Genomic DNA, 26,627 nt, shown 5'->3' on the forward strand with positions numbered 1-26,627 from the left:
ATGAGACATTATTTACAGTGCACCTATTTGGTATAACATAATGTGTTAGCGTGGTTTATGGTTAAATACACATTATTTTCCACATACCGGACATTTTTGTAGCTCCAGATTTCACTCTCTTCCTAAAACGCATGGATTTGAAAAGCTCTGTGTCCCTGATTGGCCAGCTAATTTGTACGTTGTGATTGACCTGAATACCTCTGATGTCAGCCGGAAATGTGACGCCCCTTACCATGTTTGAAAGATTCGGTCACAATGCAATGCTAACAGGAGTTAACTTACAGGCTAAGTCTGAAGTGGGAGGAATTATGATAATGTCGGTCTTCTCCACGTCACCAATCCCAGGAAGTAAACTGTTGCCTACAATCCGTGTGTTTGTTGTAGTCCAAGAAAAGAGATTTACGTTGGAGACCGCAACTCACGTCATTGTTTACTTCTGTACCTTTTGCATATGTACTAATACACACCACAGAAAATGTAAAATCATGAATCGGACAATAAGTGCTCCTTAAAATTTCTTTGGATTTACACATCCGAACTGCATTTAATATATTATGCTGTGCAACTGTTTTTTTTTTTTGGATATATTAACTTTGGCTTTAATTCATCTCATTTTTCGAAAGCTTAGAGCCTCTAAGCCAGAATTGGAAGATGAAATAATATCAGGAACTGGACGGCTTTGAAATCAAGAGATAAATAGTTGAAAAGAAAAAGCTTGGAAGAAAAATATAGAAATAAATGTGTCTGTGATTTAGAAAAAACTAATAAATTTTGTTAAGAAACAGTAAAGTGATGTAGGACAAAGAGAAAATAATGGCACACAAATAGCTTTACATGTGACCATGTTTGTGAAATCTAGGTGTATATTCAGGCAAAGTCTTTTAATCTAATTATGAGTTTAGGACCTTACTTAGTCAGTATTAAATATATCAAGGTTATATTTTTTTACATTATATAGGATGCTTTTATATAAAAATGCAGTAAATCACAAAAAATGACTTTAGCAATGTTTTCACAGACTTGGCCACATATTTTTTTATCCCATATAACACAAACATTAACATAAACAATAAACCATGTTACAGTTCCTTGTGATTTACTAAAGTCACCAGCCAACTACTGTGATGCCTTTACTATACAAAAGACAATGGGTTACTACTAGGTTTAGTGTTTTGCTCAAATGCACAAATGTAATAGCTCATTACTCATTTGGACATTAAACCAGACCTGTGCTTTAACCACTACACCGCTGTACTTTTTATATGGTGCACAATACCAAACCATGGCTATCATTTCATATAACATTACATAACAGAGCCTTACATTTTTCACCTGCTCACAGAACATCCCAGGAAAATGAATCTTACCCCTCTGTCACCTCTGCAAACAACTACACATTGTTTTATACATGAACCCCCCAAAACTCAAACTCTTTGAGAATAATGGTAGTTTGTCAGGCCGGGGGCAGAAACCCTGACTCATTCAGTCTCTTTGACTTTTATTACTTCATACATTCTTAAGATTTTTCAACACAGTCAGCATACTTAGCATCTATCCTCAATCTTGCACTGCATTATTTATGCCTGTATATGTCTTTCAGCCGAAAGGCTCCCCAGAATGTTATCGGTCCCTTCAATTTGGTGGGAAACCTATGACCCTTCATACTCCGAATTGCCTCGTTGCCCCACTGGTGGCATTCTCTTCAAACTGACCAATCAGAGCACTGAACACAGCCGATAGGTCACACTATAAAGCCTGAGATGAGGGTGAAAGATAAAACACGGAGGAGAGCAGAGTCTTTTCCGCTTAGCTGTCCACAGATTAAAACATTTCAATTACGAACACATCTTCCACCTCAAAGTAGGAAGTGCGTCTTAACCTCTGCGTGTCATGGCTCTAATCTCCAAAAAAAACATCCGTGGTCTCAACCCACATCAGTGAAGCTGTCAGGCCACAGCATCTGTCAGGCATGAAAGGTCTTAGATCAACAGTGCTGCGCTGGGCATGTCAATCTCAGCCAATAACATCAGGCCAGAAAAACATTTGGCAAGGGTGGAAACTGATAAGGAGGCCTATCAAAAAAAAATATTTTGCTACACTCACAGTGGCCCTAAGCACAAGCATGCCCATATTAACAGTCTTATGGGCCCTTTCTCACGTCATGTTTGTGCCTGGATGGGGGCCAGGGGCTCCATGGCAGATGCTTGCCCAGGATCGGTAACTCTTCTGGGCACTATGCGCTCCAACTGTGACCTAGTCATCTGCTGTGCCCTAAAACTAAAAGCCAATCAAGGCTGCTTTGAGGAAATAGCCCAGCTTGCAAAAGCCCATGAGGGTTTATTTATGCACAAATGTATTATTGCTTATTCAAGAAATAAATGTTATGTGCTCGAAATCACTAACCTTCAGCATGCACAATCACACACATGTGTGGATGTGCATCCCTGGTATGATACAAATGTGCAGTGATTTTCATGCCTACCACAAAATAATGAATGCTAATGCAAAATGCATGTGCGAAAACACATTCAATCCCTATATAAACCTAAATTATGATAACTACATACCACCAAGTTACAGTCATTTTTATGATTTACTGTTTTCTACATAAAATCATCCTACATAATGTAAACAACATTCTGTAAAAATATATCCTTGATATCTTTATTATAGACTGATGGCCATGTCATAGATTGAAATTAAAGTGAAATGAATGCTTGACGTCAAACGTTGATGCTCCTAATCTCTTAATAATTTGATTATGAGACTTTAAACTGGATGTTAGGGTCACAGATATTAAAATAAAACATCCAGGCATTATTTTATGTCCTTGTCAGTAATCAAAACCTTACAGGCCTGTAGGCTTTCTTTATGTTTTAAGCAAATTAGTTAAGCTGCCTTTTCCACTATACACGACAAACGACGGATGATAAACTGGAGTTCATAAACTCTATGGAGTCGCAAAGAAGCTGCCTGAGGTGAAAACCATCAGCGGATGCGGGACAACACCGCATGCGATACAATGACCGGAAGTGATGTATTTCAGTATATTCCAATCAAAACACTGTGCAAGGTGAAAATTATTCATCATTTTTGTTTAACTTTATCAGTAACATTTGAATACTTAAAAAAACTGATTGATTACTGATAAGTAATACATTATTAATTTAATATGAATATTTTATTATTTTAATCTGGTTTCCGTATGTTCTCTCAAAAAATATTGACAGTCTTTCTCATATGTGGGTCAGTGACAAAAACGGATTGGTAAAATGAAAAATTCAAAAATCTTTTTAAAAACCTGTTTTAAAAGCATGCATCAGGTTTATTTCAATGCACAGATTATTTATGTAAATTGTATGCAATAAAAATTACATTTGCACCATTTTTATGAAAGTTAAGACTGATGGACTTGAAAATGTCAAAAGGTGTAACCGCCAATTGCACCAAAGAATGATAAATATTGAATATTTTATTCACGTTGATGGCATGTAAGCATAATCTTAAATAACATTTTAAAATATCATTTTATTAGTTATTTTTAAATGTAAATTTAAATGCGTTTTTATAATATTTGTCCTGACATATGCTGAAAACAGCTCTGTTGTCTAAATAATCTTTGGCAATTGATGTAAAAATGTATGTAAAAAATCATATTGCACTAAACTAGATGATTATATTTTATTTCACATTTTCTTATAAATATATTTATATTTTCACAAAAAAAATACTAGTTACACCAATTGACACAGACGGGTTACACCACATAACATTTTTTGCAATTATCCCCCAAATATTCTTTCAAAATGAAACAAAACCAGAAATTTTACTCTTGGTCCTCAAAAAGAATGTATGCAAGTAATCTGCAAATTTATTTTAAAATTTTAACCCTTTAACATTTAATTGAACCATACGGACAAAAAATAATTAACGTCACGTCATTGACCCATATGCATAGCTGTTTATTGTTTCATTCATCTGCATTCATTTATTTATTTCACTATGGTAAATAATAGAATGAAGCCTCTTGCGCTAAAATGAGCTTCTCTTCCATGTTACAGTACGATTAAACTGAAACTTTATTACGACTGCCACTAGAGGGCGAACTCTGACAGTCGTGTCTGAATGTTGTGTACAGTGGAACACGGCTTTTGGTTAAAGGAATATTTCATTTTCTTAAAAGAAAAATCCAGATAATTTACTCACCACCATGTCATCCAAAATGTTGATGTCTTTCTTTGTTCAGTCGAGAAGAAATTATGTTTTTTGAGGAAAACATTGCAGGATTTTTCTCATTTTAATGGACTTTAATAGAGCCCAACATTTATTACTTAACAGTTTTTTTTCAACAGAGTTTCCAAGGACTATATAAACAATCCCAAACGAGGCATAAGGGTCTTATCTAGCGAAACGATTGTCATTTTTGACAAGAAAAATAAAAAATATGCTCTTTTAAACCACAACTTTTCGTCTAGGTCCGGTCCAGCGTGGCCTAACGTAAATGCGTAGTGACGTATGGAGGTCACGTGTTACATATATAAAACGCACATTTGCGGACCATTGTAAACAATAAACTGACACAAAGACATTAATTAATTAGGAACGGTCCTCTTTCAACACACTTGTAAACACTGGGGCGGAGTTTCGTGTTCGTCCTCTGTGACCTCTTGACGTCATGACGTATTGCATGGGGTCACGCTGGCGCATCACGACCGGATCTAGACGAGAAGTTGTGGTTTAAAAGTGCATATTTTTTATTTTTCTTGCCAAAAATGACAATCGTTTCGCTAGATAAGACCATTATGCCTCGTTTGGGATCGTTTATAGTCCTTTGAAAGTCCGTTTAAAAAAACTGTTAAGTGTTGAGTTAAGTATTAAATGTTGGGCTCTATTAAAGTCCATTAAAATGAGAAAAATCCTGCAATGTTTTCCTCAAAAACATAACTTCTTCTCGACTGAACAAAGAAGGACATCAACATTTTGGATGATATGGTGGTAAGGAAATTATCTGGATTTTTCTTTTAAGAAAATGGACTAATCCTTTAAATACAGTATATAGTGTAGGCCTGCTAACTAATCTTGACTATAGGGGTCTAAGGCGCCATTTACACAACATAGTTTTCAATTAAAAACAAAAAGCTCTTTATGCAGTTTGGCCATTAATTTAAACAACAACAGTTTATCATAAATTGTTAAATGATACAATGCTCCCATTATTGTCTCTGTGTAAAAAACTGCAATTTGTAAAAACACAAATTTGTAAAAGCGGTGACATTATACGCATCCGTATTTTTTGGCTTGGCAAACAAAATACAACGTTTTAGTAATTTTTGCAGAAAAACTTTTCTGTTTTTAGAACATCATACATGTAAACATAACTTTAATGTGTGCACATTATCTATAATAGAACTGCTGCAGTAGGTTACTAGGTTTTGAGAACACAAATAAATAAAGAATGCATGTTCAAAAACAGATGTCAGCACTGAATAATTTATAATGATGTACTGTACAAAGCCATGTTTAGTTTTAGCTTAAAATGAGGTGGTTTCCCAAAAAGGGTTTATCCTAATCCCAGACTAAAATGCATATTTGAGCTGCCTTATTTTAAAAACATCTTGCACTGAAATATCTTAACATATATCAGTGCCATTGTTTTGTCTCAAGATGTACACCAGTATTGTTTTTGCAAGGTGTGTTTGTAAAAACTACTAAAACCAATTCTTCTTATTTGGTAACTTCGTTACAGACACAATCAAAACCATGAGCTGGTATACAACACCATGATTTTTATACAACACAGTAATATGCAAATCAGCATTTGCGTACGATTTCATGCATGCATTTCTTTCCACATCATGCACGTATTTCCAGCCAACCGTGAGGAGTCTACATCAAAATCCATTTAAAACTCTGAGCTTTAATTATCAACCTGTTGGTTAATTACGGAAGCTGTTTATCAAGCTAACGCTTTTTAAATGAACGTGTCATAATCCTGAAATGTTTTTGTGGATATTGGGTATACAAGAATATGAGGAAACATCTGGGAGACTACATCGAGCAAGTGAGAAGGTCCCACTTTGAGCTTTCCGACACAAACGTCTCCACAGCCTTCTTGTTAACCTCGGTGAGCTTTGACAGCACAGCCCTGATGCAACTTTACAGCAATACATCATTGTGGGGCAGTAGGAGAGTGATTGTAAGAAATCTGCGTGTTATTGCGAGGGGTCGCCTCAAGGTTTGCCCTTGGCTGAATAACATTTTGTGTAGAAAATAGGTAATCGATGGAGAGCCAATCCAAGAAGTAACTTTAAATCAGATGAAAACAGATAATTAGCTGTGGGATCAGGAGTAATAGACTTCAGCTACAGCATCTGAATGTCAAATATGTACGTGAGGATGCCAGAAAGAAGTCAACTGGGGTTTTGAACTCCTGACAAACTCAAACGATTAATGTAACCTTAGTATGAAATTCAATGGCACTGCAATGGTAACTTTTATGACCAATTAAGGTCGGTGCAGTTCTTTTACAAGCCAAATTTGGTACAAAGAGGGTAACAACCCATGCAAATGAACTCAGACAACCTTATTCAAAAATCCCCAATAAACTTTCACTGTTGAAACAAAAGGAAACTGGCACGGGTTGTGATCAGAGGAGAACAAAACTAAATTGGCAGGTCCATCTCATGATTTTAAAGCGATACTTCAGCCAAATATCAAAATTACCCCATGATTTACTCACCCTCAAGCAATCCGAGACACATATGTCCATCATCTTTCAGATAAGCACATTTGAAAATATTTTAGTAAATGTCCTTGCTCTTCCAAGCTTTATAATGGTAGAAAACAAGGATCAGAGCACAACTTCTGACTTTAAACCCCCCAAAAATTACATTCATCTTCACAGAGGTAATGCGCACGGCTCCCAAAAAGTGCTAATAGACGGTTTCAGCAGTAACAACATAAACCGGAAGTAAAGTTCGGATCAAGACAATTATCGCGTCATCGCACGTGTTCCCCAATGAAACGGTCTATATTTGAACCAACAATGGGTTAAAACAACCCAACATTTTGGATTTAAACAACCCAACGGCCTCTTTTTGACCCCGTATTAACAAAACAATACATTTTAAATACTGTATATCTAATGTAATTTATTGATTATAAGAAATCATTTTATCTCATTTTCTTTTATTTAAAGGGGACAGAGAATGAAAAACCATTTTTACCTTGTCTTTGTTGAATAATCATAGTCTACCCACATTCAAGAACATACAAAAAGTGCTAGACATGCTAAACATCTGTGTCTCATAGAAATTCCTCTTTTAGAAATGTCAGCCAGAAAACAGCCCAATCTGAAAAACTGATGCTTATGACATCACAGGCATCTCACTGCCCCTCCACTTAAAAATAATTGGCTACATTTTTTTTGTGTGGCAGTAAAGTCAGCCAATCAGTTATGAGATTGCAAGTTAAGCCAGTAGGGGGAGCCAAAGTGGTGCAAAACCACTTGTTTAAAATCCCCCACCCTAATAGAGCTATCTGAGGGAGGTTTTTAGGAAGCTTCTAAGGCATTACAGACCCAAACAAAAAAACCTTTGTCTACATGTCACATCACAGAACAAGGAAAAATACTCCGTTCAATCATTCTATGTCACCTTTAAAGGTGGAGACCTTTATAATTGTTGGGTTATTTATAACCCAACAATTGACCTATGCTAAGCCACGCCCCCAAACGCGATGAGCCAATCACAGTGCACATAGCTAAACCAATACACTCTGACATTCTCTTCTTCCACATCCATTGAAATGCATTGCAGTTAGTCAGTTTTTATTTGTTTTTATATGTTTTTTTCTTGTAATTTAAGTTTAAAATGGTCAAACGGTGTGCATGGGATCCATGCAACTCCGACACTACACTGTAAAAAATACTTTGCTGCCTTAAATTTTTTTGTTGAATCAACTCTGATTTACAAGTCATTTCAACTTACTATTATTTATCTTGACTAGGGAGGAGTTGTTATAACTACAGGTGAGTTGTTATAACTTATAAAATGAAGTTGACTTTTCTCAACTATATTTTATAAGTTGTGACAACTCATCTCTGTTGACATGACTCGTAAATCTGAGTTGATTTAACAAAAAATGTTAAGGCCGCAAAGTTTTTTTTACATTGTAGGTATCCCGGGAGGCTGGTCGACGTTGTGTATTTTTTTAAACTTTCCCAAGCCACATCTCAATCGAGATAAGTCCTAGATTAAGTTATGCAGTAGACCACAGCACCAACTAAACATGGATAAATTAAACAAGGATGTCTACATCTGTTCTATGCTAAGTCAACAACGTATTTGGATGTTATCTTTAACATCTCTAATGTAACGTTAGCCTAACATTAGATACCGTTAACTTCTAGTTGCGTTGCACATCATGTCACTTAGCTTCATCAACGTATCTGTAAATAACCGAGATAACAAATATTACTTGTAATAGCAATGTTGTGCTGAATGATTCATGTAAATACTGTAGCACCAAGCTAACAGAGAGGTACTCTTGGTAAAGATGTAAAAAGGCTTGTCCTGGAAACGTCTGCAACTTAGACCTGTACATATTTAATTTGATCATGATGGCAACGAGATGCGATTTATCGTGTGTACACTGTGACCTGTAAATTTTTGCCTGGAGCTGAACCTTTTCATCGACCTTCTCCACAATAAAATTATTAATATAACCCTCCAATGCATTGTTAAAGCAACACTATGTAGTTTTTTTACCTTTAAATAATGTCTCTAAAATGATTTCAGTGATAGAACAGCTTTTAACTGGACAAATAGTACTGTTGCTGCAACCTGAGCAGCCTCCTAGCTGCTACAAGCACACTCTGAAAGTGGCGGTGGAGGGTAGGAAACACAGCCCCGCCCCTCCCCCTGCCTGCAGAAGAGTGTCTGATACCAGGCACTGTTGCGCTTTTCAACCACATGGGGGAGCTGTAAGTCATTTTTACATGGAAACTACATAGTGTTGCTTTAAGGCCCTTTTGGTGACTTCGACATGATATATAGTGTTTCTGTCTCCAAAAATCATCAATTGCCTCTTGTGAAATCTTTCTGTGACAGCTGCCATAGCGCCCGTCACTGAATGTTGACTGTTTGTGTGAGTGAGTGAGTGAGTGGAGGGGGCGTGGCTTAGCCATAGCTCAATTGGGTTTGCCCATTTTTGACCCAACTATGGGTTGAAACAACCAAGCATTTATTTTAGAGTGAATGTTCAGGTTTAGCATGGAGACCTTTCAGTGCATGGAGAAATTATGATTATTGAGCATTATAAATGGCAGTATGCGGAGTACAATTCTTGCAAAATACAGTGTTTGAATACCATCTGCCGGATTCACCACAAACTAGCATAATTCTTTCATAGAATTGGGAGATAAAACAAACAACACAGACGGGACATGCAAATAAAGTACGCTATCATGGGCAGCAATTAATTCTTCGTGAACTCCCTCCGGGGTCTCGTGACACGTCCTTTCAAAGTGACCTACAGCAGCATTTTAGTCAATGCTGTGAGCAGCTGGACGACAACCACATTTAAGTGACCCAAGTTCATCATGAACCAGACATATGGAAGACCTCACCGGCAAACATCAGAAAGCACTTTCCCCAGGTATTATCAGTCATTCAGAGCACCTTATCTCTCTTTAAACTCTTGAGTTTATAGTGTGTACTGGTCGATTTTCAAAGCCATTATTGAACAAAGGCCTAATTTTCTTTTGTCTTATCGCAGATTGTCCTCTATCCTGCTGTTTGCTTCTGATGGACATCCAGATCACCTTTACACTGTGTGTGTGTGTGTGTGCGCGTTTAGATCTTAATCATTTACTGTGATAAATCTAAGTGCTTAAAATAAAAATCGAGGAAATAGAGCTCAGGTGTTGGAAATCACAACTTCAATTTCTAATGGAGTCCACCATCTCAAACCACTGTGCAATCACAGGAGGGGGCTTCATCTAACTTTATCACCTCATCGAACTGTGCTGACAGAAGAGAAGTTAAACTACAGTCACGCCCCCTGTTCCCGCCGCGGTGCCCGAATGAATGACTATTTTTCATTTAGTAGCCCTTCAGATCCTAAGCTACTTGCATATTTCCCAGCAGACAATAACGACTTACATCAATCATCCAGCTTAAAAGTTTACAGTACATATAGCTTATTGCCTATATCGAAAATTTGCTTTGAGTCAGCCTGTAGAGGTCACGCACTTTAATAACAAAATTATGGCAGTCCCATCCAAAGTTCGCTTAGAGGAACAAAACTACAACTCAAGAATTGATACTACATCACTGTCAAAAGATAAAACATGAACGAGGGGTTGAAATTTACGAGTGTCTAAGCAAACTCTCTTTGCTTTGTGATGAAACTGTATTGCTGTCTTCTCGGTCTGTCAGCAATTACCCAGAAAACACATCAGACAGGCTGTCAGCGCCGACCCGCGTTTCATCAGGGATTCTCGAGTTACGAGGGACCATTAGGTATGAGAGAGAGAGAGGGAGTATGAAAGAGAGAAAGCACTAAAAGAAACTCGGATACGAGTTACATAAGACTACGAAAATCACGAGTCAAGGACATGGGGAACAAACACACACACAGGCACCACGGGAGGGATTCCCCGAACAATGAGGTTGAGATTTTAGCTGCTGTGACATTGCGGGTGATCGTGTACGCATGGAGACTAAAGGGAACTTCAATGTTAATGGAAAAGGGGAAAATGTGGAATAGAGATAAGAGATAAGAATAGAAATAAGAGAGAGACCACCCTCCGTGGAGGGTATTTAGCTTTCCCATTAAAGTAGTGGACAGAACCTGCACAGATTTCAGTCTCTCTTTCTCTCTCTCACACAAAGGCTGTGATGCTCCTATGCTCCTTTAGCAAATGCATTTCACCATCATTCATATTTAATGTTGATACTTTACTGACATCTTCATCTTACCCTCCCACCACAAGCACCAAGGGTCAATGACATGTACATTTTATCCCAACTCTTTTGTCTCATTGCTTGAAAAGTTATGTCTTGATGCCACAATAATGCAGATCGATTAAGTGAACTACATCAGATATCTTTTATGTTAAATGGCAAACCAAAACAAGAAGCTGTTCTTCTACAGTACATCCTGAGATGAAGGTTCAAAATGGTTTTGATGCCGAGGTGATGGAGAAATCGATACTGTAACTTTGGCGCTTTTCCATTGCATATTGCACGGTTTGTGTCGGATAATCTTACTTTTGGGAGCTTTTCCACTGGGTTCGGTTCGTAGAACCCGATACTTTTTTTAGTATCACCTCGGTCAGGGTTCCAAACGACCCAAGCTGATACCAAAACGTGACGCGAAAACACTGATTGGTCCGAGTGAATCGTCACTACCAGCGTCATTGCAGTGTTTCCCATACATTGATTTATTTGTGGTGGCCCACCACAGAATCAACACTGGCCCCCACAAATAGAATTTTCATGATTCCCATTTACATTTTTATTTCACCATTTAAAACAGCTTAATTCGGCTTAAAATATAATTTGATATATAATACAGATCAAATACAGATACAGATCAAAGAGTAGAAGTGAAACATATTTCAGGTGCCAACACTAGATCAAACTCAAACACAACATGATGACGTCACATATATGCTAATAAGCGGGTGACGTCGTCACCACAACAGTCTCCTCAAAATCCTTTGGGAAACACTGCATTGCTATAATGTAAAAGATTAGTTTTACCATCATGCTAGCTTGCGCTGTCTGGAGTAAACATGTTGTCGTCTGTGCTTTGCTGTAAGTTCCCAAACTCCCTTTTAGCGATGAAAAACATCCATGGGTGATTCTGGCGAAATTAGACTTATGAGGTGCCATGAAACATTTTGATAAAAAAAGTAAATGCTATCAAAATAAGAAGCATACAGTTACAAACATCTCTTCATGTACTATTTTGCACATGATTTCAAATGACATCATACAAACCAATTTTGCTGTTTTTTCTATACATTTAAGGGAAAAAAATTAATTATCGCAACGTGTCCATGACTGGATTTGGGTTCTTTGACATGGAAGTTTTTATAATTCAAAAATATAAAAAATAAAAAGCTTTAGTGCACGTCGTGCATGTCGTATTTGGTGATCATTGGTAAATGTAGAGACAATAATAAGAAATATAAAAGTGTCCAAGAAAATTTTTCTCATCCTCCGCAACAATTTTCAATCACTGTTTAAGCCCTCAAGGAACTAACATTTTCAAAAAAATAAATAGTTGGAAGGGACATAATTGACTGTGACACTCAAGATGGCTACCAGGTAAGCAGTTCTTATTTTTCTCTCCAGATAAAAGTTGAAATATTGTTTGCCATAGTACCTAGACAGCGTTTTAGTTCTCATTACCGTAAATGCATATATTTAATGTAATATCATGTTGCGGTAATGATAATTTTTTATAATAATAATCTAAAAAATTTAAATAATTCTATTGGAAATATTTTTTAAATCCTCTAAAAATAATGGTTATAGTAAGGTTCAGACCTTATAGTATAGTTCAGACCTTAATCTTATATGTGCAAAACAAACTTGGCTTCTGATGCTAGACAACTTCTAAGTCTGGATTTCGTGAGAATCACACCCACAGGTTGTGAATCAGGAACACCATAAAAATAAAATCCAGACTTGCAGTTTGTGGCGACACATTTGCAATAGGCATGTCCGCATAAATGCTTAAATGCAACTTACCGGTAAATGAGGCTCAGCGGAGCGCGTCGATTGACGCCGAGGGTGTTTGTACAGAAACTGTGATGTGAGACAAACATCTATTTGTGGTGGTCAATTTACATTTTGTGGCAGAAATAAATAAATGTATGGGAATGTACAACGATGCTCTCATTTGCATGATGTCACAGCAGTAGGCAGCTCAAATATATACGACACACCTATAATCCATCCCACTACGGAGTGTTACTTAACATGATAGAAAAGCTAACCAAGCCAAAAGTGAGGTGAGCTGACCCCACCTGACCCAAAACAAACCGTGGGGTACTATGCAATGGAAAAGTACCATTAGATCCTCGTTGAGGAGAACCAGTTCTCCCAAAGATTAAGACTCTGTCCTTCTCTCACATCCATGTTTCTCACAACCTTTATTTTTATAAGACAAAAGAAAGTTTTGCGACAAAAGAACACGTTGACAAAAAATTCTCCCCTCCAAGGGAGATGTCTCAGGGTAGGAGGAAAACAAATGTTTGTTTGAAGACAAACTTTGGGCTGTCTGTGACTGTGGTGTTCAGACATTTATAGACTCAATACATTTGAGAGGTGAGCTATTGAAACAAGAGTGCACAGTTAGCAGAAAAAACACACCATTTAGAACGGTCTGCACAAAACCACTTAAATAAAACCCACACAGATAACTAATCAAAACTTTGCTTGTACTGTACAGAAGTCTGGTCATGTTTTTTAGTGTAAAAAAGAGCAGCGTGCTCCTCTTATTTCCCACTTAATGAAATAGGTGAAATCTTTCCACACGGAGTGTGATGGATGATACAGATCCGCCTTTAATAGGCCTTGAGAGAGAGAAAAGGATAGGCAATGAGAATGAAGGAGACAGAGAGCGAGAGACTGCGAAAATGAGAAATAGAGAGCGAGAACTGGACAACCGAAGGAATGAATATCAGGTCACTTGAGAAAGCGAAATGAACAGCAAGCATCCAATATTGGATATATGCAGACTTCATGGTCCAATTGCGTATCAAAAAGCTTTTACTGTATCTGATGGTGATGTCATTTTTAATGAGCCGGCCAGGGAATGGAGGCCCAGGAAACAGAATATGATACAGATAATACTTAGATCAAACCTCCACCCAAGCGGTGCAAGATCCAAACTCCATAACTACATTGTACAAAGTGAAGATGATGATTCTGATGACTGGAGTCTAAGTGAAGTCTCATTAATAATAGAAATGAGGCAGGCAACATGAGGAATTGATGCCCCTGAAGGGCACTGGTGGCAAACCAGCACATTTAGCTACAGTATCATGCAACTGGACTCCAAAATGTTACATTAACAGTGAGAGAGAGAGAGAGCAAAACTGCATATTGCACACTGTCCATTGCAGTTATGTTAATTATCATTCATCCGGTCGGATGTGAGGTATTAATTTTGCATGATGTTCATGATTTCCTATATCTGGTGTAATGTTTAAAATCAAGTAAATGGGGAGACTTGGATAAAAAAGGAGCCCAAGGAATTCCAGACATCAGGGGTTGGGATCGAGTGGCACTAGAAAAGTGAAAGAATGAGAAAGAGACTTTGGAGAGGGACCATTAGATGAGTTAAGGAGACTATGACCCTATGGCACGGTTTCAAGCCCTGTATATAACGACCCCCTGACAGAGTTTTCACCTTGTTACGTGCCATTGACTTTTCTGTCAGGCCCTTGAGTGATAGAGAGATGAGGAGATTCCCTGCCTGTCAGCATCTACTGCTGATTCAGAGAGAGAAGCTTCTCATGAGACCTACTTGAGACTGAGGGTCAGCGATGAACTCATGAATTTATTAAAGCGCCTCACAAATAACTGGCAGATACAATCAGATACCGAAGAACAAGATGGCTTCAAAAGCTAATGGAGCTCCTGAGTTAATGCATACACACCAATGCAGAAGGAACATAAATATGGGGCTCTATCAAACACTCGGCGCAATGCAAGGGTCTTTTGCTAGTTTCACATTACTCATTAGGAGAATAGGAACAACCTTTTTGACAGTACGCTCAGCGCACAAACCATTTTTCCCATCATTAAATTTGCAAAAGTGGATTTGGACACGCCCGTTTAGACCTTGCGCCGTGTGCTTTAGAAAATGCGCTTAGATCATTAAAATAGGGCCCATGGTCATTTTACACATAAGTTTAAAGGAAAATGTAGACTGCTTGGAAATAGTAAACCTGTAGAAAAAAAGTTGGTTCAACTTAAAGTAAGTTACCTGGTTGCCTTAATGGGACACCCCCTAGAGTTAAACATTTGTTTTTTTACCTTTTTAGAATCCATTCAGTCGGGGTCTCCAGGGTCTGGCGCTAGCACTTTTAGCATAACTTAACATAATCAATTGAATCGGAGTAGACCATTAGCATTGCACACAAAAATAATCAAAGAGTTTCAATATTTTTCCTATTTAAAACTTGACTCTTCTGTAGTTACATCGTGTACTAAGACCGACAGAAAATATAAAGTTGCGATTTTCTACGCAGATATATCAGCGTAACTTACTTTTTTAAGATGAACCAACAAATCTTTGTTTTGCAGTGCAGAAACTGATAGGGAGACATATAAACATATTGAGTAAAAGGAAATCTGGATGCAGAGATTTATTCTTGCATCCACTATATATTTCGTGTGATTTTAATAATTTGTTAGACCACTTTACAGCAGAAGTGTTTGGTTTTCATCCGGGTTTCCCAAACATTTAAAACCAAAGTGCTTCCATTGGTTGGCCGATCAATTTGTATATGTGATACAAACACACTCACACTCTTGAAGACAAAGTGCTTTTATATAAAGATCTGCAATCTGCACTAGTAACCCTAAAACTCACAATTCTGTTTACATTTTAATTAAATTTAATAAAAAAATTTGAGCCTTACAAATAATACAAACCACTTTAAATGTTCACTATGTGACAAACCTACACACACACACACACACACACACACACACACACACACACACACACACACACACACACACACACACACACACACACACACACGCAAAGTAACAGACATGAATTAAAATAACAATGCACCTGAATATTTGTTGTGTTATTTGTTCTAGTTTTGTTTCTAACAGATGCTGTCACTTGGTTGCATGTATGTATTACATTAAAATTTGATTCAAATGGGCAGACAATATAGAGTGGTAATGAAAGAAGGCATCAGAGCTCCAGAAACAGTCATGCTCGACTGAAAACAGAACAGCTCTGTGAAACCTAGATAATACCACCTGCCATTCCACTGCATAACAATACTATGACACCACATGCCTATACTGGGCATGCTCAAAAAACATTCATTTCACTATATTTATTAGGCTGTTCTTTACAAATGCTTTAAAAATAATCTTATAAACTTAGTTTTTCTTTCTTAGAGATGCTGCTAATGCATATTTAATGGTATTATTGCACATACTTTCTTTATTTTACAATTCTCCATTTTTGGTGTATTTTTTTCTTTTTTGGCCTCTTTTAATGGCAGATGGAATGACATGACCGGTTTAATACCCATCATCGATCAACCTACAAGACTAAATGACTAAAGTTCTTATGGTACTGTATCTTCTTGATACATTATCCTCACATAAATCACTGATAGTTGGCATGTGATGATTGAATGTGAATCATGATGATTAAATGTGCCGGGGAAAACCCAGCTAAGGTCATTTTTAGTGATTTACTGTTTTCTACATAAAATCACAACCTACATAAATGTAAAGTTCATTCTTTAAAAAAATATAACCTTGATATTTTTAATATTGACTAAGTAAGATCATGTCAAAGATTGAAATTAGTGTGAAAACAATGATTAAAATAAAATGCATAACTAGATTATGAAATTTCAGAGATTTTGCAGGGTCACATATATTAAAACGCATATCTGTTTTTTTTTTGCAAAATTGAATTGTTAATAGTAAGCACTCAATGCATTAGGACAATTAAGACACCTTATGTGCATGAATGTCACTTCATTAAATAAAATATTAAACCACGTGGCATCTGCAAATAAATGATGCATCACTTTTCCAAGCTATTTTGAATTTAACCAGCAGTTAAAAAACGAGAATGTCACTCTGTTTATATTTAGTTTTTTAATGCAATGACATTTATGTAGTTTAAAACAGTAGGTGTTTGGCTAAAGAGTCCAAATATATGTAGTCAAACTTAAATTACATACCAGATTTGTCCACAAGAGGGCCCCAAGGTACTAGTTTCTATGTCCGATTTTAAAAACTAAATATAAAGAATTTAGCTGTAACCTTAAATAAAATATAAAAAACAAATAATAATAAAAATTTTAAATAACCTGAGGTGCATGCTTGTCAATTTAAGTCTAAATATAGCCTAAATAACCAGTGAGTATTTGTGTTTTTTTATGAAATGCAAACAAAGTTTGTGCTAAAACATGCACAAATGTGCACTGAAAAGGCCAATGCGCAGAACGGCAGACTGCATGAAACAGAACTGACATAAACTCCAGTGGCAAAACAGCGACATTACAAAAATAATATAAAACAACTGATATTTTCTCTTAATTCATTCCTCTCGTAAAGGTCATGACATCTCTCTCAACATTTCTATGCATCAAAAAAGCACAACAAGGGCAAGCAGCCTGAGGTAATGAGCGTGTGCGAATACTTAAGTCATTCACAGATCGCAGCAGTAAACAGATCTGAACATCACATGAGACTTAACCTTACATGTGACTCACTAAAGATAAGAGAAGTCTTTAAGTAGACATCACATGAAAAGTTGATTTGCCACTTCAGGCACATCTTGAAAAGTTTGTACTTGATTGCATGCGAGTGCCTGTTTTGCTAAGAAACAAGAATTTGATTACCAAACGTATATTTATATGCTTGTGTAATATGTTAGGAAGGTACCGTGTGTGAGAGCGACAGATTTTGTGTGTGTGTGTGTGAATAGCTGAAAAGGTTATGCAGAACAGGTGCACAGTACAGTTACAGTAAGTCACATATTGCCATTGGGTTAGTCAGTGATTAAAGGACTGCAGTCGAACTTTCAGAGGGAGGACCTGATGTCCAAACTATTTTCGGTCTGGCACACCCACTCATCCAACCCAAAGGTAACAAGACACCTTAACTGTCATTCAGGCAACCCCCTGATGTTTTGGTAATGACATTCATTATCATAGTGTGCAAAGGAGCTACAGCAGAAACACTGAGTCATGAGAATACATAAGGACCAACAATTCATAAGGCCTGTATACAATGGCAGACACCAAATGCAAAACATGACATGATGAAGCCCCACCCACAAGCAGTGATGTCAGATGCAAATAACAGAGGAAATAGTGTAGCAACAAAGGGATGTTTGATGTTTTGTTAAACGGAGACATCAAAACCAGCAACTTAAACAACAGAATCCACACTACTAGAGAAATAACTCTTCATCAATCCAGCTCAATGTCCACATTAATAAAGGAAAATACAGTACAGTATGTATTTAAGTGAATCAACACTGGTATTACTGTGTGTATACCTCATTCTGACACATTTTAATGCCGTAACCTGATAAATGTATAAAGTAAGTGAAAAACTTATAGCATCCGATTGAATCGATCAATGTGACGGGTATATTAGCGCTATGTCTGATTTTATATTCATTTCTGAATTATTACAACACAGAAAATTTTTATCATTCAGACTCCCTTCCAGGCAAGTGATCTCATAAAACCCATGACTTAGATTGAGTTTCCTTCTGCACACCCAGAAAAAGCCAATCAACTCGTGCCTAAATGTATCATAAATCAATACTGTAGACTGTAATAAAGAAATTCTCACCCCGATCCGTGTGATGCCGATATTGTCAGACACTTGACACTTAACATTGTCATTATAAATGAATGCCTCCCCAGGCCGTGAGTGACATTTATGCTGTTTTAATCACATCTACATGACAGTGGGGCTCAGAGGTGATGTCTGTTAGAAATATTCTCACATGCTTAAGTTTATATAACGTTCACACGGCCTCGGGCATTAACACAGCATGAGAGTGTTGTAACAATCATTGTAACTGTCTCTTTAAGACATCTCTACTTTCATCCCAAAGACAGTGCTTACTTTTTAACATTGCCTTAAGGTTTCTCTTGCCTCTTTAAAATGGGAAGAACGTGATCTTAAAGTCTTTAAGAATGTCTTTCCCATTGGCTCCCCCTGTTGGCAAAACCAGAATGCTACAAATTTAGATGCAGGTACTGTAAATAAAATTCGAGCAGTGTCTCAGTGCAAGACTTTGAATAGTGTAACACTTTATTTTGCCTACTTAGGCAGAAAAAGACTGTCTAGATGTTTCTAGACACCAGAAAGAAAGCAGAAATGCCTGTGAATACCCGGCTAAAGTACATAAAATCATCTATATAATGTAAAGAACATTAAGTAAGGGATAATGTAGAGGCAGCCGGTAGTTATCGGGAAATAAGCCCCGACAGTGTGATCAGGACCCGACGCGAAGCTTATTACACGGCTACTTGCCACATAAGAAAAAAACTGGACATGAATATGAATTTGAAACTTTTTATTTGCATATTTGTTTTAAAATAAAATTTTTATCCTTCCGCGAAACTTTGCACAGATGCATTAAATGATCGTAATACCTTATTAAGATCCTCTCCTTCATACTTGTATGTCTCCATTTTTTTCTCTTTTAGCCAGTCTTTGAGAAGTTTTAATGCCCATCCTGTATTTTTTTGTGTGTTGGCTTCGTAGCTGTCATGCTCTATTTTGTCAAGTTCAGTCTCAGTAAGCTCTCTGTGTCTTGTCGTTGTTCGTTCTTCTATCCACTGTTTAAATGTTTTGTTTTTTCCGTACATGTTAAAATTAATGTCAAAATATTCCATTCTCAATGGTGGTTGTCCAGTGTTTGTCACAAGATGGCGCCAAACAGTAATCTTTATTGGCGCGGAGCGATTTTAATCGTACAAGTAGTACCGGCTATGCGTTATTACTTTGGATTGGTTATTATTTGAAAAGAACGAACCTGCAAATGTCTCAACTGACCAATCAGAATCAAGCATTCCAGAGAGCCGTGTAATAAGTGAAAAATAACCTTTATATGTTTAATACTGACTGAGTAAGGCAATGTCACAGATTAAATTAAAGGGGCCATGTCACAGGACTTTTTTAAGATGTCAAATAAATCTTTGGTGTCCCCAGAGCACATATATGAAGTTTTAGCTCAAAATACCATATAAATAATTTGTTATAGCATGTTAAAATTGCCACTTTGTAGGTGTGTGCAAAAATGTGCCGTTTTGGGTGTGTCCTTTAAAATGCACATGAGCGGATGAATTGCAAACACTGATCGCAATGATGGTGGATTGTTGAAATTGAAACTCAATTGTTCTGTGAATTATTTTCTCTCTGCACTAAATGGCAGTGCTGTGATTGGATTAAGGGGTGGTTTTATTATAATAAGAGCTCCTTATGACATCATAAGGAGAGCCAAATTTCAACGACCTATTTTTTCATGTGCTTGTAGAGAATGGTTTACCAAAACTGAGTTACTGGGTTGATCTTTTTCAAATTTTCTAGGTTGATAGCAGCACTAGGGACCCAATCATAGCACTTAAACATGGAAAAAGACCCCTTTAAAGCTAAATTAATAACTGAAATCAAACTTTAAAGCTAATCTCATAATTACATTATAAGACATTATACCCTGCATTTCATAGACATGGAACATGGTTTATATATGGTGTACATATACATACATATATATTAGGGTGGTCCTTATAATGAGCCTTTTTTTTTTAAATGTTTAACTCTAAATATATTAGGATATCAATAAAAACACACTGTGCAAAATTTTGAATTGTTCCTACAATATCTAGAGGTTGCTCAAAGGCTTTAAAATTTCCAAAATCACACATAATTGCGCAAAAACTGTACCATTTAAAAACGCACAACATACATAAAACTTGCTTCTTGGAGGGTAACTTTGCTCCAGTTATTTGAGTCTCTTCTGATCCGAGTAACCATACAGCGGACTTGCTTCGTGTTGCTCCAGCCATTGTCTCAGTGTATATTGTCTATTGTGCTTCATTCACATTGAAGCTTTCTTGCTTTGAAAGACATATCACAACTAAAACAGAAGTTTTACATGCGTGGAGCATGGTCAAATAAGTCCATTGCTGCCATAAGTATATATTATTAAACAATTATAGTATCACATAATACGCGAATGTGTTAAACTTCAAAAATCTTGAGCAACCTCTAAATATTAATTAATATTTTGTTATTTTTATTTATTTAAACATATTGGTCGGGTGAGAGCATGAAGTTGAAAAATAAGGACCCCCCCTAATATATAGCGAGTGACACATAACAATAAACAACTGCATGGACAAAAAATGTGCAAAATGGCAAATAGATATATTAATGTGATTACCTGTGATATGGTGTAGTTTGGTAGTGACACGGTTGCTGGACTGAATGGCACAGCATAAATGCAGCATTGCCAACATGGTAAAAATCATTACCACACTCTGCAGGAGCAAAGGCATCTCAAACTGCTTACCTACCCTGCAGGACAACCAGAGCATTAATTTTTAAAATTATTACAAAATTATTCACTCAGTCAGAAAAAACAGCCCAAAAAGATAAACAAACAAACATACTAAAAAAATTACACACAGGGCCATGAGTAGGGGTGAGCAGGGCACAAACTAATGCAGGGTTAATTGTAACGCAACTACTTTACAGTACATATTTATACAGGGCTGAGCAATCTGTGATTTTGGTCTTGTTCTCTTACTGTCAGATTAGATCATCTCTACTAAGCCTCCAGTATACAATGATAATGAAATTAAAACAATGTAAATACGATTCATCAAAATTATTACTGTTAATACAAAATAAGGGGAAATAACTCACAATTATGATCTTTTGTCTTAATTGTGCATCCCTTTCAAAAAAATCTATTTATATGCATTAATGCATAATACAAAGATGGTTAGATAAAGGATCATGGATGGACAGATAACCATACATTCATCTGTTATAGGCAGATATATAAACAATATCCACCTTTAGTATATAGACAGAATTGTATTGAATTATTTGTCTTTTAACCAAATTTTCTAGCAGGTGTTACAACAAACCCTCTGTTTGTTACAATTAACCCCACCTACTGTATGGGGTAAGTTGTAACATTTGCACTCCTGTCACTTTCGGTGTAATTGTATGATAACGGCAGGTCCCACAAACAAACTTTAAGTGTTTATTTGTAGCGGATATGTGTATGTTGATTGTGTAAAAAAATGATTTATCTTACTTAAATATTTTTTGAATGATAGAGCCAAAGTCAAAAAGTGTTAGGCTGTGCACCGATCCCTACTCTATCAACTCTTAACTGCTCCTTTAGCACTGAATCTTCTCCACTTACCAGAAGAAAATGCGCAGTATGTTGGCAATGAGCAGCACCAGACAGACTCTTGTGGAGAATCCTTCAACATTATTGGTCCTCTGGATCTCCTGGTACTGGGGGATGTAAGGCACGGCACCACCAAACACCATCAAGCAAGAGGCCAGCCAGGAAAGCAGAGTCCACGAGCTCTCCATGTCCTCCTCTGATGCCTGCTCCATCACTGAGATCTCACAAACACGCCGTCTCTAAACTCTCATCCTCGTGCAAAATATTTCCCTTTAGTTTAGCACTTCAACATTTGATCTGCAAATATCAAGCTAAAAAACACAAAAGCATGTTAATGCATTTCAAGCAACAGTACCACCTTCCATAACCTAAAAACGCTACATTAACATGATTCATCTGAACCTTTCTGGGCATGAAACCAATGAGGGAAGACTTTCACTGTAACAGTTCCCCCTCAATATTATCTGAGCTAAACAGGATGTTTGTGCTAAACGGGCCTGTGCTTCAGATGATAAGGCTTCATGTTTCTTTGTCTCTGACCGAACGGCCGTCTCCTCATAACAGTGGGCTGAGTCATGATTCTATAAAAAATCATGAGCACCAATAAAAGCCCCCTTTCATTATTTTAGGACTACTCTTGGACATTTTGCATGCACTCAGCACATTTCCAGAGTATGTGAGCTATTGAAAGGATACAGAAAAAGGATCATTACGCAGGAATACATGATACTGGTAACAAAGGTTTAAAGCAAAGAGATACTGAGATCATTGATCACCATTATGATCTTGAGCAAAACACTTAACCCTCCATAGATTGCATGTAAATGCATTAATTTAACATTTCATCCAATAGGGCATACAAACGAGAATACTCCAAGTTATTGATTCAATGTGTAAACAATACAAGTGCTATACTAAATTTAACAAAGTACTAGAAAACTGCTGCAATGCTATAAAGTACAAGTGCATATGAAAAAAATGCAGAAATGTGAAGAAAGGATTTATTTGTTATCATGTCTCATCTGAAGCTGGCAGTTTGGGATGAAAGCTAAAGGTTCATTCCACTGCAAATGTCAATACATGTAGCTCAATTGGTGAAGCATTAGGTTAGCAGTGCAAAAGGTTTTGGGGTCGATCCCAGGGAAGAGCTTGTAATGCTAAAAATAACTATGGATACAAGCTTCTGCAAAATACATACATATTAAAAGTCTTTTTTTTCTGTGCAAGAAATACTATAAGTGGATTTTGTGGGTTTTAGTGGATAGATCTGTGATCTTTATGAAGGATTTATGTTGTGTGTTAAGGTCAAACATGAGCATAATTGTCTCCTACATTGAACTTATACGTTTTGAGAAACGCTACTGTAAACCATAGGTGTTGCGTAACTTCTGCATTCCGTGGGTGGGTTGGGCTTTTCCGACGTACACGCCTTAACCCCACTCTTCATATCCGACAAAACATATGTTAACTATACCATCCACACCCGTAAGCACATTTTGTTTTCCTGGACAAAAGAAACCATTATTACCTCTACATGGAAATATGACCGCAAACATGCTCGGTGCGCTTTGGGCATGTAATGTGCACAACGTTTATGAACTTGAGAAACCAGATCCAGTTCACGTGGAAAATCCCATGAATGCGTTTCAGGCTCCTGGGGTCGTGTACAGGACGCGGCTTTTTCTCTCTACATAGGCTACGCACATCTTTCAGCGTTTGCGTCCGGTGCACTACACCGTTTCAACGCATTATTACAGCCTAATCATATACATACATGGGTATTCAAACATCACTCGGGGATACGTTATATTCCTGCTTATTGGCTTCTTGAATACCCGTTAAACCAGAGTGCGATTAATGCAGTATCACGGATCGGGAATTATGAAAAATGCACTCGTGGGAAAAAAACACGAGAACGTGATTTTGGCATTAAGCGCAAAACAATCAACGAACGTTTACTGTTTTAATAAACAGAATGGCAAGTAATACAGCAGACAACAACTAACATTAAAGCATAAGTTCAGTAAGTTTTAAGCATACCTTGTTTCGTGCGAGGACTCGTTTGACAACTATAATAGCAGAAGTACGCGCTCTCGTGAGCATACAGTAGCCTATGCAGTCTCGTGTTCTCATCTAGTCTAAATCAGGCAGATGCAGTTTGGAGATGTGGGCTTGACCGCTTTCACCGCGTCTAATGTTACACAGGGAAGAAGGAAAACCACGAGATCGTATAAAACCAAATTATGATGCGACCTTAGATGAACAAATATTAACTTTTAAATACAGAAAAAGAACAGGCTATTATAAATAATTCATTGGCATATGACGATCAATCGATCGTTTTTAAATAAATACATTACTGACAACGCTACACAAACAATAATGACCAAAGTGATGTCCGGAGGGCATGCGTGTTATTTGCTTTTACAGGTTAGACTAAACCATACAAAATGGATCAACTAAAGGTTGAGGTGTATTTGACTAAATCATTTGGCAAAAAGGGAAATTATACATAGTATCAGGGAATAACATACAAAACAATCCATAAAGAAACAAAAAGGAAATAATTATGCATTTATGCACTTTGCGTACGTGCTATTTTTAGCAAGCCCCATTAGATGCATTAATATATGCTGACCTTTACACAACACAAAATGTTTAATAGCCTACATTTGAATTTGTTAAAAAGTGATGAAGATCGACGACTTTCCAAATGGCGTTACTTTTGCTCACTACTGGCTACAGAGATATGCTTTAAAAAAAAAAAAGTTTACAATAATTACTCAACTTTTCCTGCCAAAATAAGACAGCTGATTATTTGCATGCTTTTGAATAACAGTAAGTCATTGATAACAGTCAACACCCATTATTACCTGCAGCGCGCACCGGCTCACGCGAGAGGCAGCTTTGCATATCTGCAGCAGAAGGAACCTCATCTCGCGATATCACGTAGTCTCGCGATAAGTTCGTGACTTCGCCAACAGCTGATTATTGTAAAGCTTAGAGCTGGGGAGACATCGCATTTTAGGATATTAAAATTCATTGTAATTGTATACATCTATTATTTTTAAAAACACTATGGCAGAGACAGATCCCAAATCGGTGCAGGATCTCACAGCAGTGGTAGGTTGCGAAGAAATGATGCATGTTTAGCTAAGCTAGGCTAATGCTAGGTCTGTTTATGTTTTCATTCGGAATTGTTTTGATGGAAATACCAGATTCGTTTTCGTTATCTATTTTAATAAGATGACGGGATGTTATTTGAGTTTTAATTTTACGTTTATTTCCGCAAATATTGGATTAACATCAAATTCAACAATATTGTTGGGGCGCATCGGATACTAACAGATCAGTAATTTATAGTAACGTTAGATTGTCTGTCAGCATGTTTTTAAGATTGTGTTTAAATCGTCCATGTCTACTTCTCTGCATGTATATGAATGCAAACTCATTCAGAACTGCATGTTCTCTTTTACAGGTGCAGACATTGCTGCAGCAGATGCAGGATAAGTTTCAGACCATGTCAGACCAGATCATCGGGAGAAATATCCTTCCACCGTACTATAATTTAGTACCAATTAAGCAGAAATGATTATTATTAATGATTTTCGAGGTGGTACAACAATGGTGTTGATCCAGGATCACATCCTACATGGCGAAATCACGTTCATATGCAACTACCCAAAACAGACCCACGTGAAATGTTTTATACCATTCCTTCATATTTTTACATAAAAACTGTACCATTTGTGTGACCAGCCTTATCACAAAGGTTATTAACATCCTTCCACCACCGTGGTCAGACTCACATGCTGTATTGCATGCACTACTCTCATAAGCACTCATAGGAAAAACACATCTTCTATTTTCTCAGTCTGTTAAATGTGGATTTGTATTGTTGTACCAGTACTATATTCCTTAACAAGGGTCACTCGATGAAATGAGCACGCGTATTGACGATCTGGAGAAGAATATAGCAGACCTGATGACTCAGGCAGGGGTGGAAGAGGTTGAAGGAGAGAATAAGGTCAAAGAAGGAGATGCCTCCTAGTAGAGGTACCTTTACTTGTTTTTTATTTATTAAAATACTTCTAGCATTTCACTCCTTAAAATTGTAGCAAAACGCACTGCCCTGATCTAATGTTGTCCTTCACAGGATGAAACTATGCTGAAACTATAGACACTCTTCAGAAGCAGCAAGATTTTCTCTATGGTGACTAACTTGTTGATTTGATGCTTTTTTTAAACTTAGTAAAGTCAGTTCCAATATCGTGACTGTACTCCTTTTCCTGTAATGGACTGCTGAAAACTTTTTACAATAACAATGAACTAGAACTGAACTTTGCTTTACTGTAATAACAGCACTACCCCAAGTGCCAATCTAACACCATTCCAATACAGTTGAATATGTTGTTAAATTAAACTTGTTTCATAAAATA

General features: G+C 37.0%; 2 protein-coding genes across 4 annotated transcripts in view; one reads left to right on the plus strand and one right to left on the minus strand.

Annotated features, from left to right (window-relative positions):
- Positions 1-25,201, minus strand: part of LOC135769471 (solute carrier family 66 member 2) — a 52,201-nt gene extending 27,000 nt beyond the window's left edge. Inside the window, exons 1-4 of one of the 3 annotated variants that reach the window (XM_065278797.2) lie at positions 25,062-25,201; positions 24,229-24,379; positions 22,201-22,499; positions 21,205-21,338 (exon numbers count right to left, since the gene is read on the minus strand). In XM_065278797.2, the coding sequence (XP_065134869.2) occupies positions 21,205-21,338; positions 22,201-22,400 (334 nt within the window). In that variant the 5' untranslated portion in view covers positions 22,401-22,499; positions 24,229-24,379; positions 25,062-25,201. Of the gene's footprint in view, positions 1-21,204; positions 21,339-22,200; positions 22,500-24,228; positions 24,380-25,051 lie in introns of all 3 variants that reach the window. The other 2 variants (XM_073815778.1, XM_065283456.2) reach the window with 2 other exon arrangements.
- On the plus strand, positions 25,172-26,627 carry hsbp1b (heat shock factor binding protein 1b). The gene is made up of 4 exons (XM_065278800.2): positions 25,172-25,311; positions 25,667-25,733; positions 26,121-26,244; positions 26,345-26,627. Exons 1-3 carry the CDS (start codon positions 25,267-25,269, stop codon positions 26,237-26,239), a joined length of 231 nt encoding a protein of 76 aa, XP_065134872.1. The 5' UTR covers positions 25,172-25,266; the 3' UTR covers positions 26,240-26,244; positions 26,345-26,627.

Source organism: Paramisgurnus dabryanus, chromosome 9, assembly GCF_030506205.2.
Source record: "Paramisgurnus dabryanus chromosome 9, PD_genome_1.1, whole genome shotgun sequence".
Taxonomy (NCBI): Eukaryota; Metazoa; Chordata; class Actinopteri; order Cypriniformes; family Cobitidae; genus Paramisgurnus; species Paramisgurnus dabryanus.

What these genes read in the sequence shown, in the direction of transcription:
- hsbp1b (XM_065278800.2), top strand. Translation starts at nt 25,267, where the DNA reads ATGGCAGAGACAGATCCCAAATCGGTGCAGGATCTCACAGCAGTG. An exon ending in TGCAGGATCTCACAGCAGTG is followed by an intron (nt 25,312 to 25,666) that starts GTAGGTTGCGAA and finishes TCTCTTTTACAG; the next exon opens with GTGCAGACATTGCTGCAGCA. An exon ending in AGACCAGATCATCGGGAGAA is followed by an intron (nt 25,734 to 26,120) that starts ATATCCTTCCAC and finishes AACAAGGGTCAC; the next exon opens with TCGATGAAATGAGCACGCGT.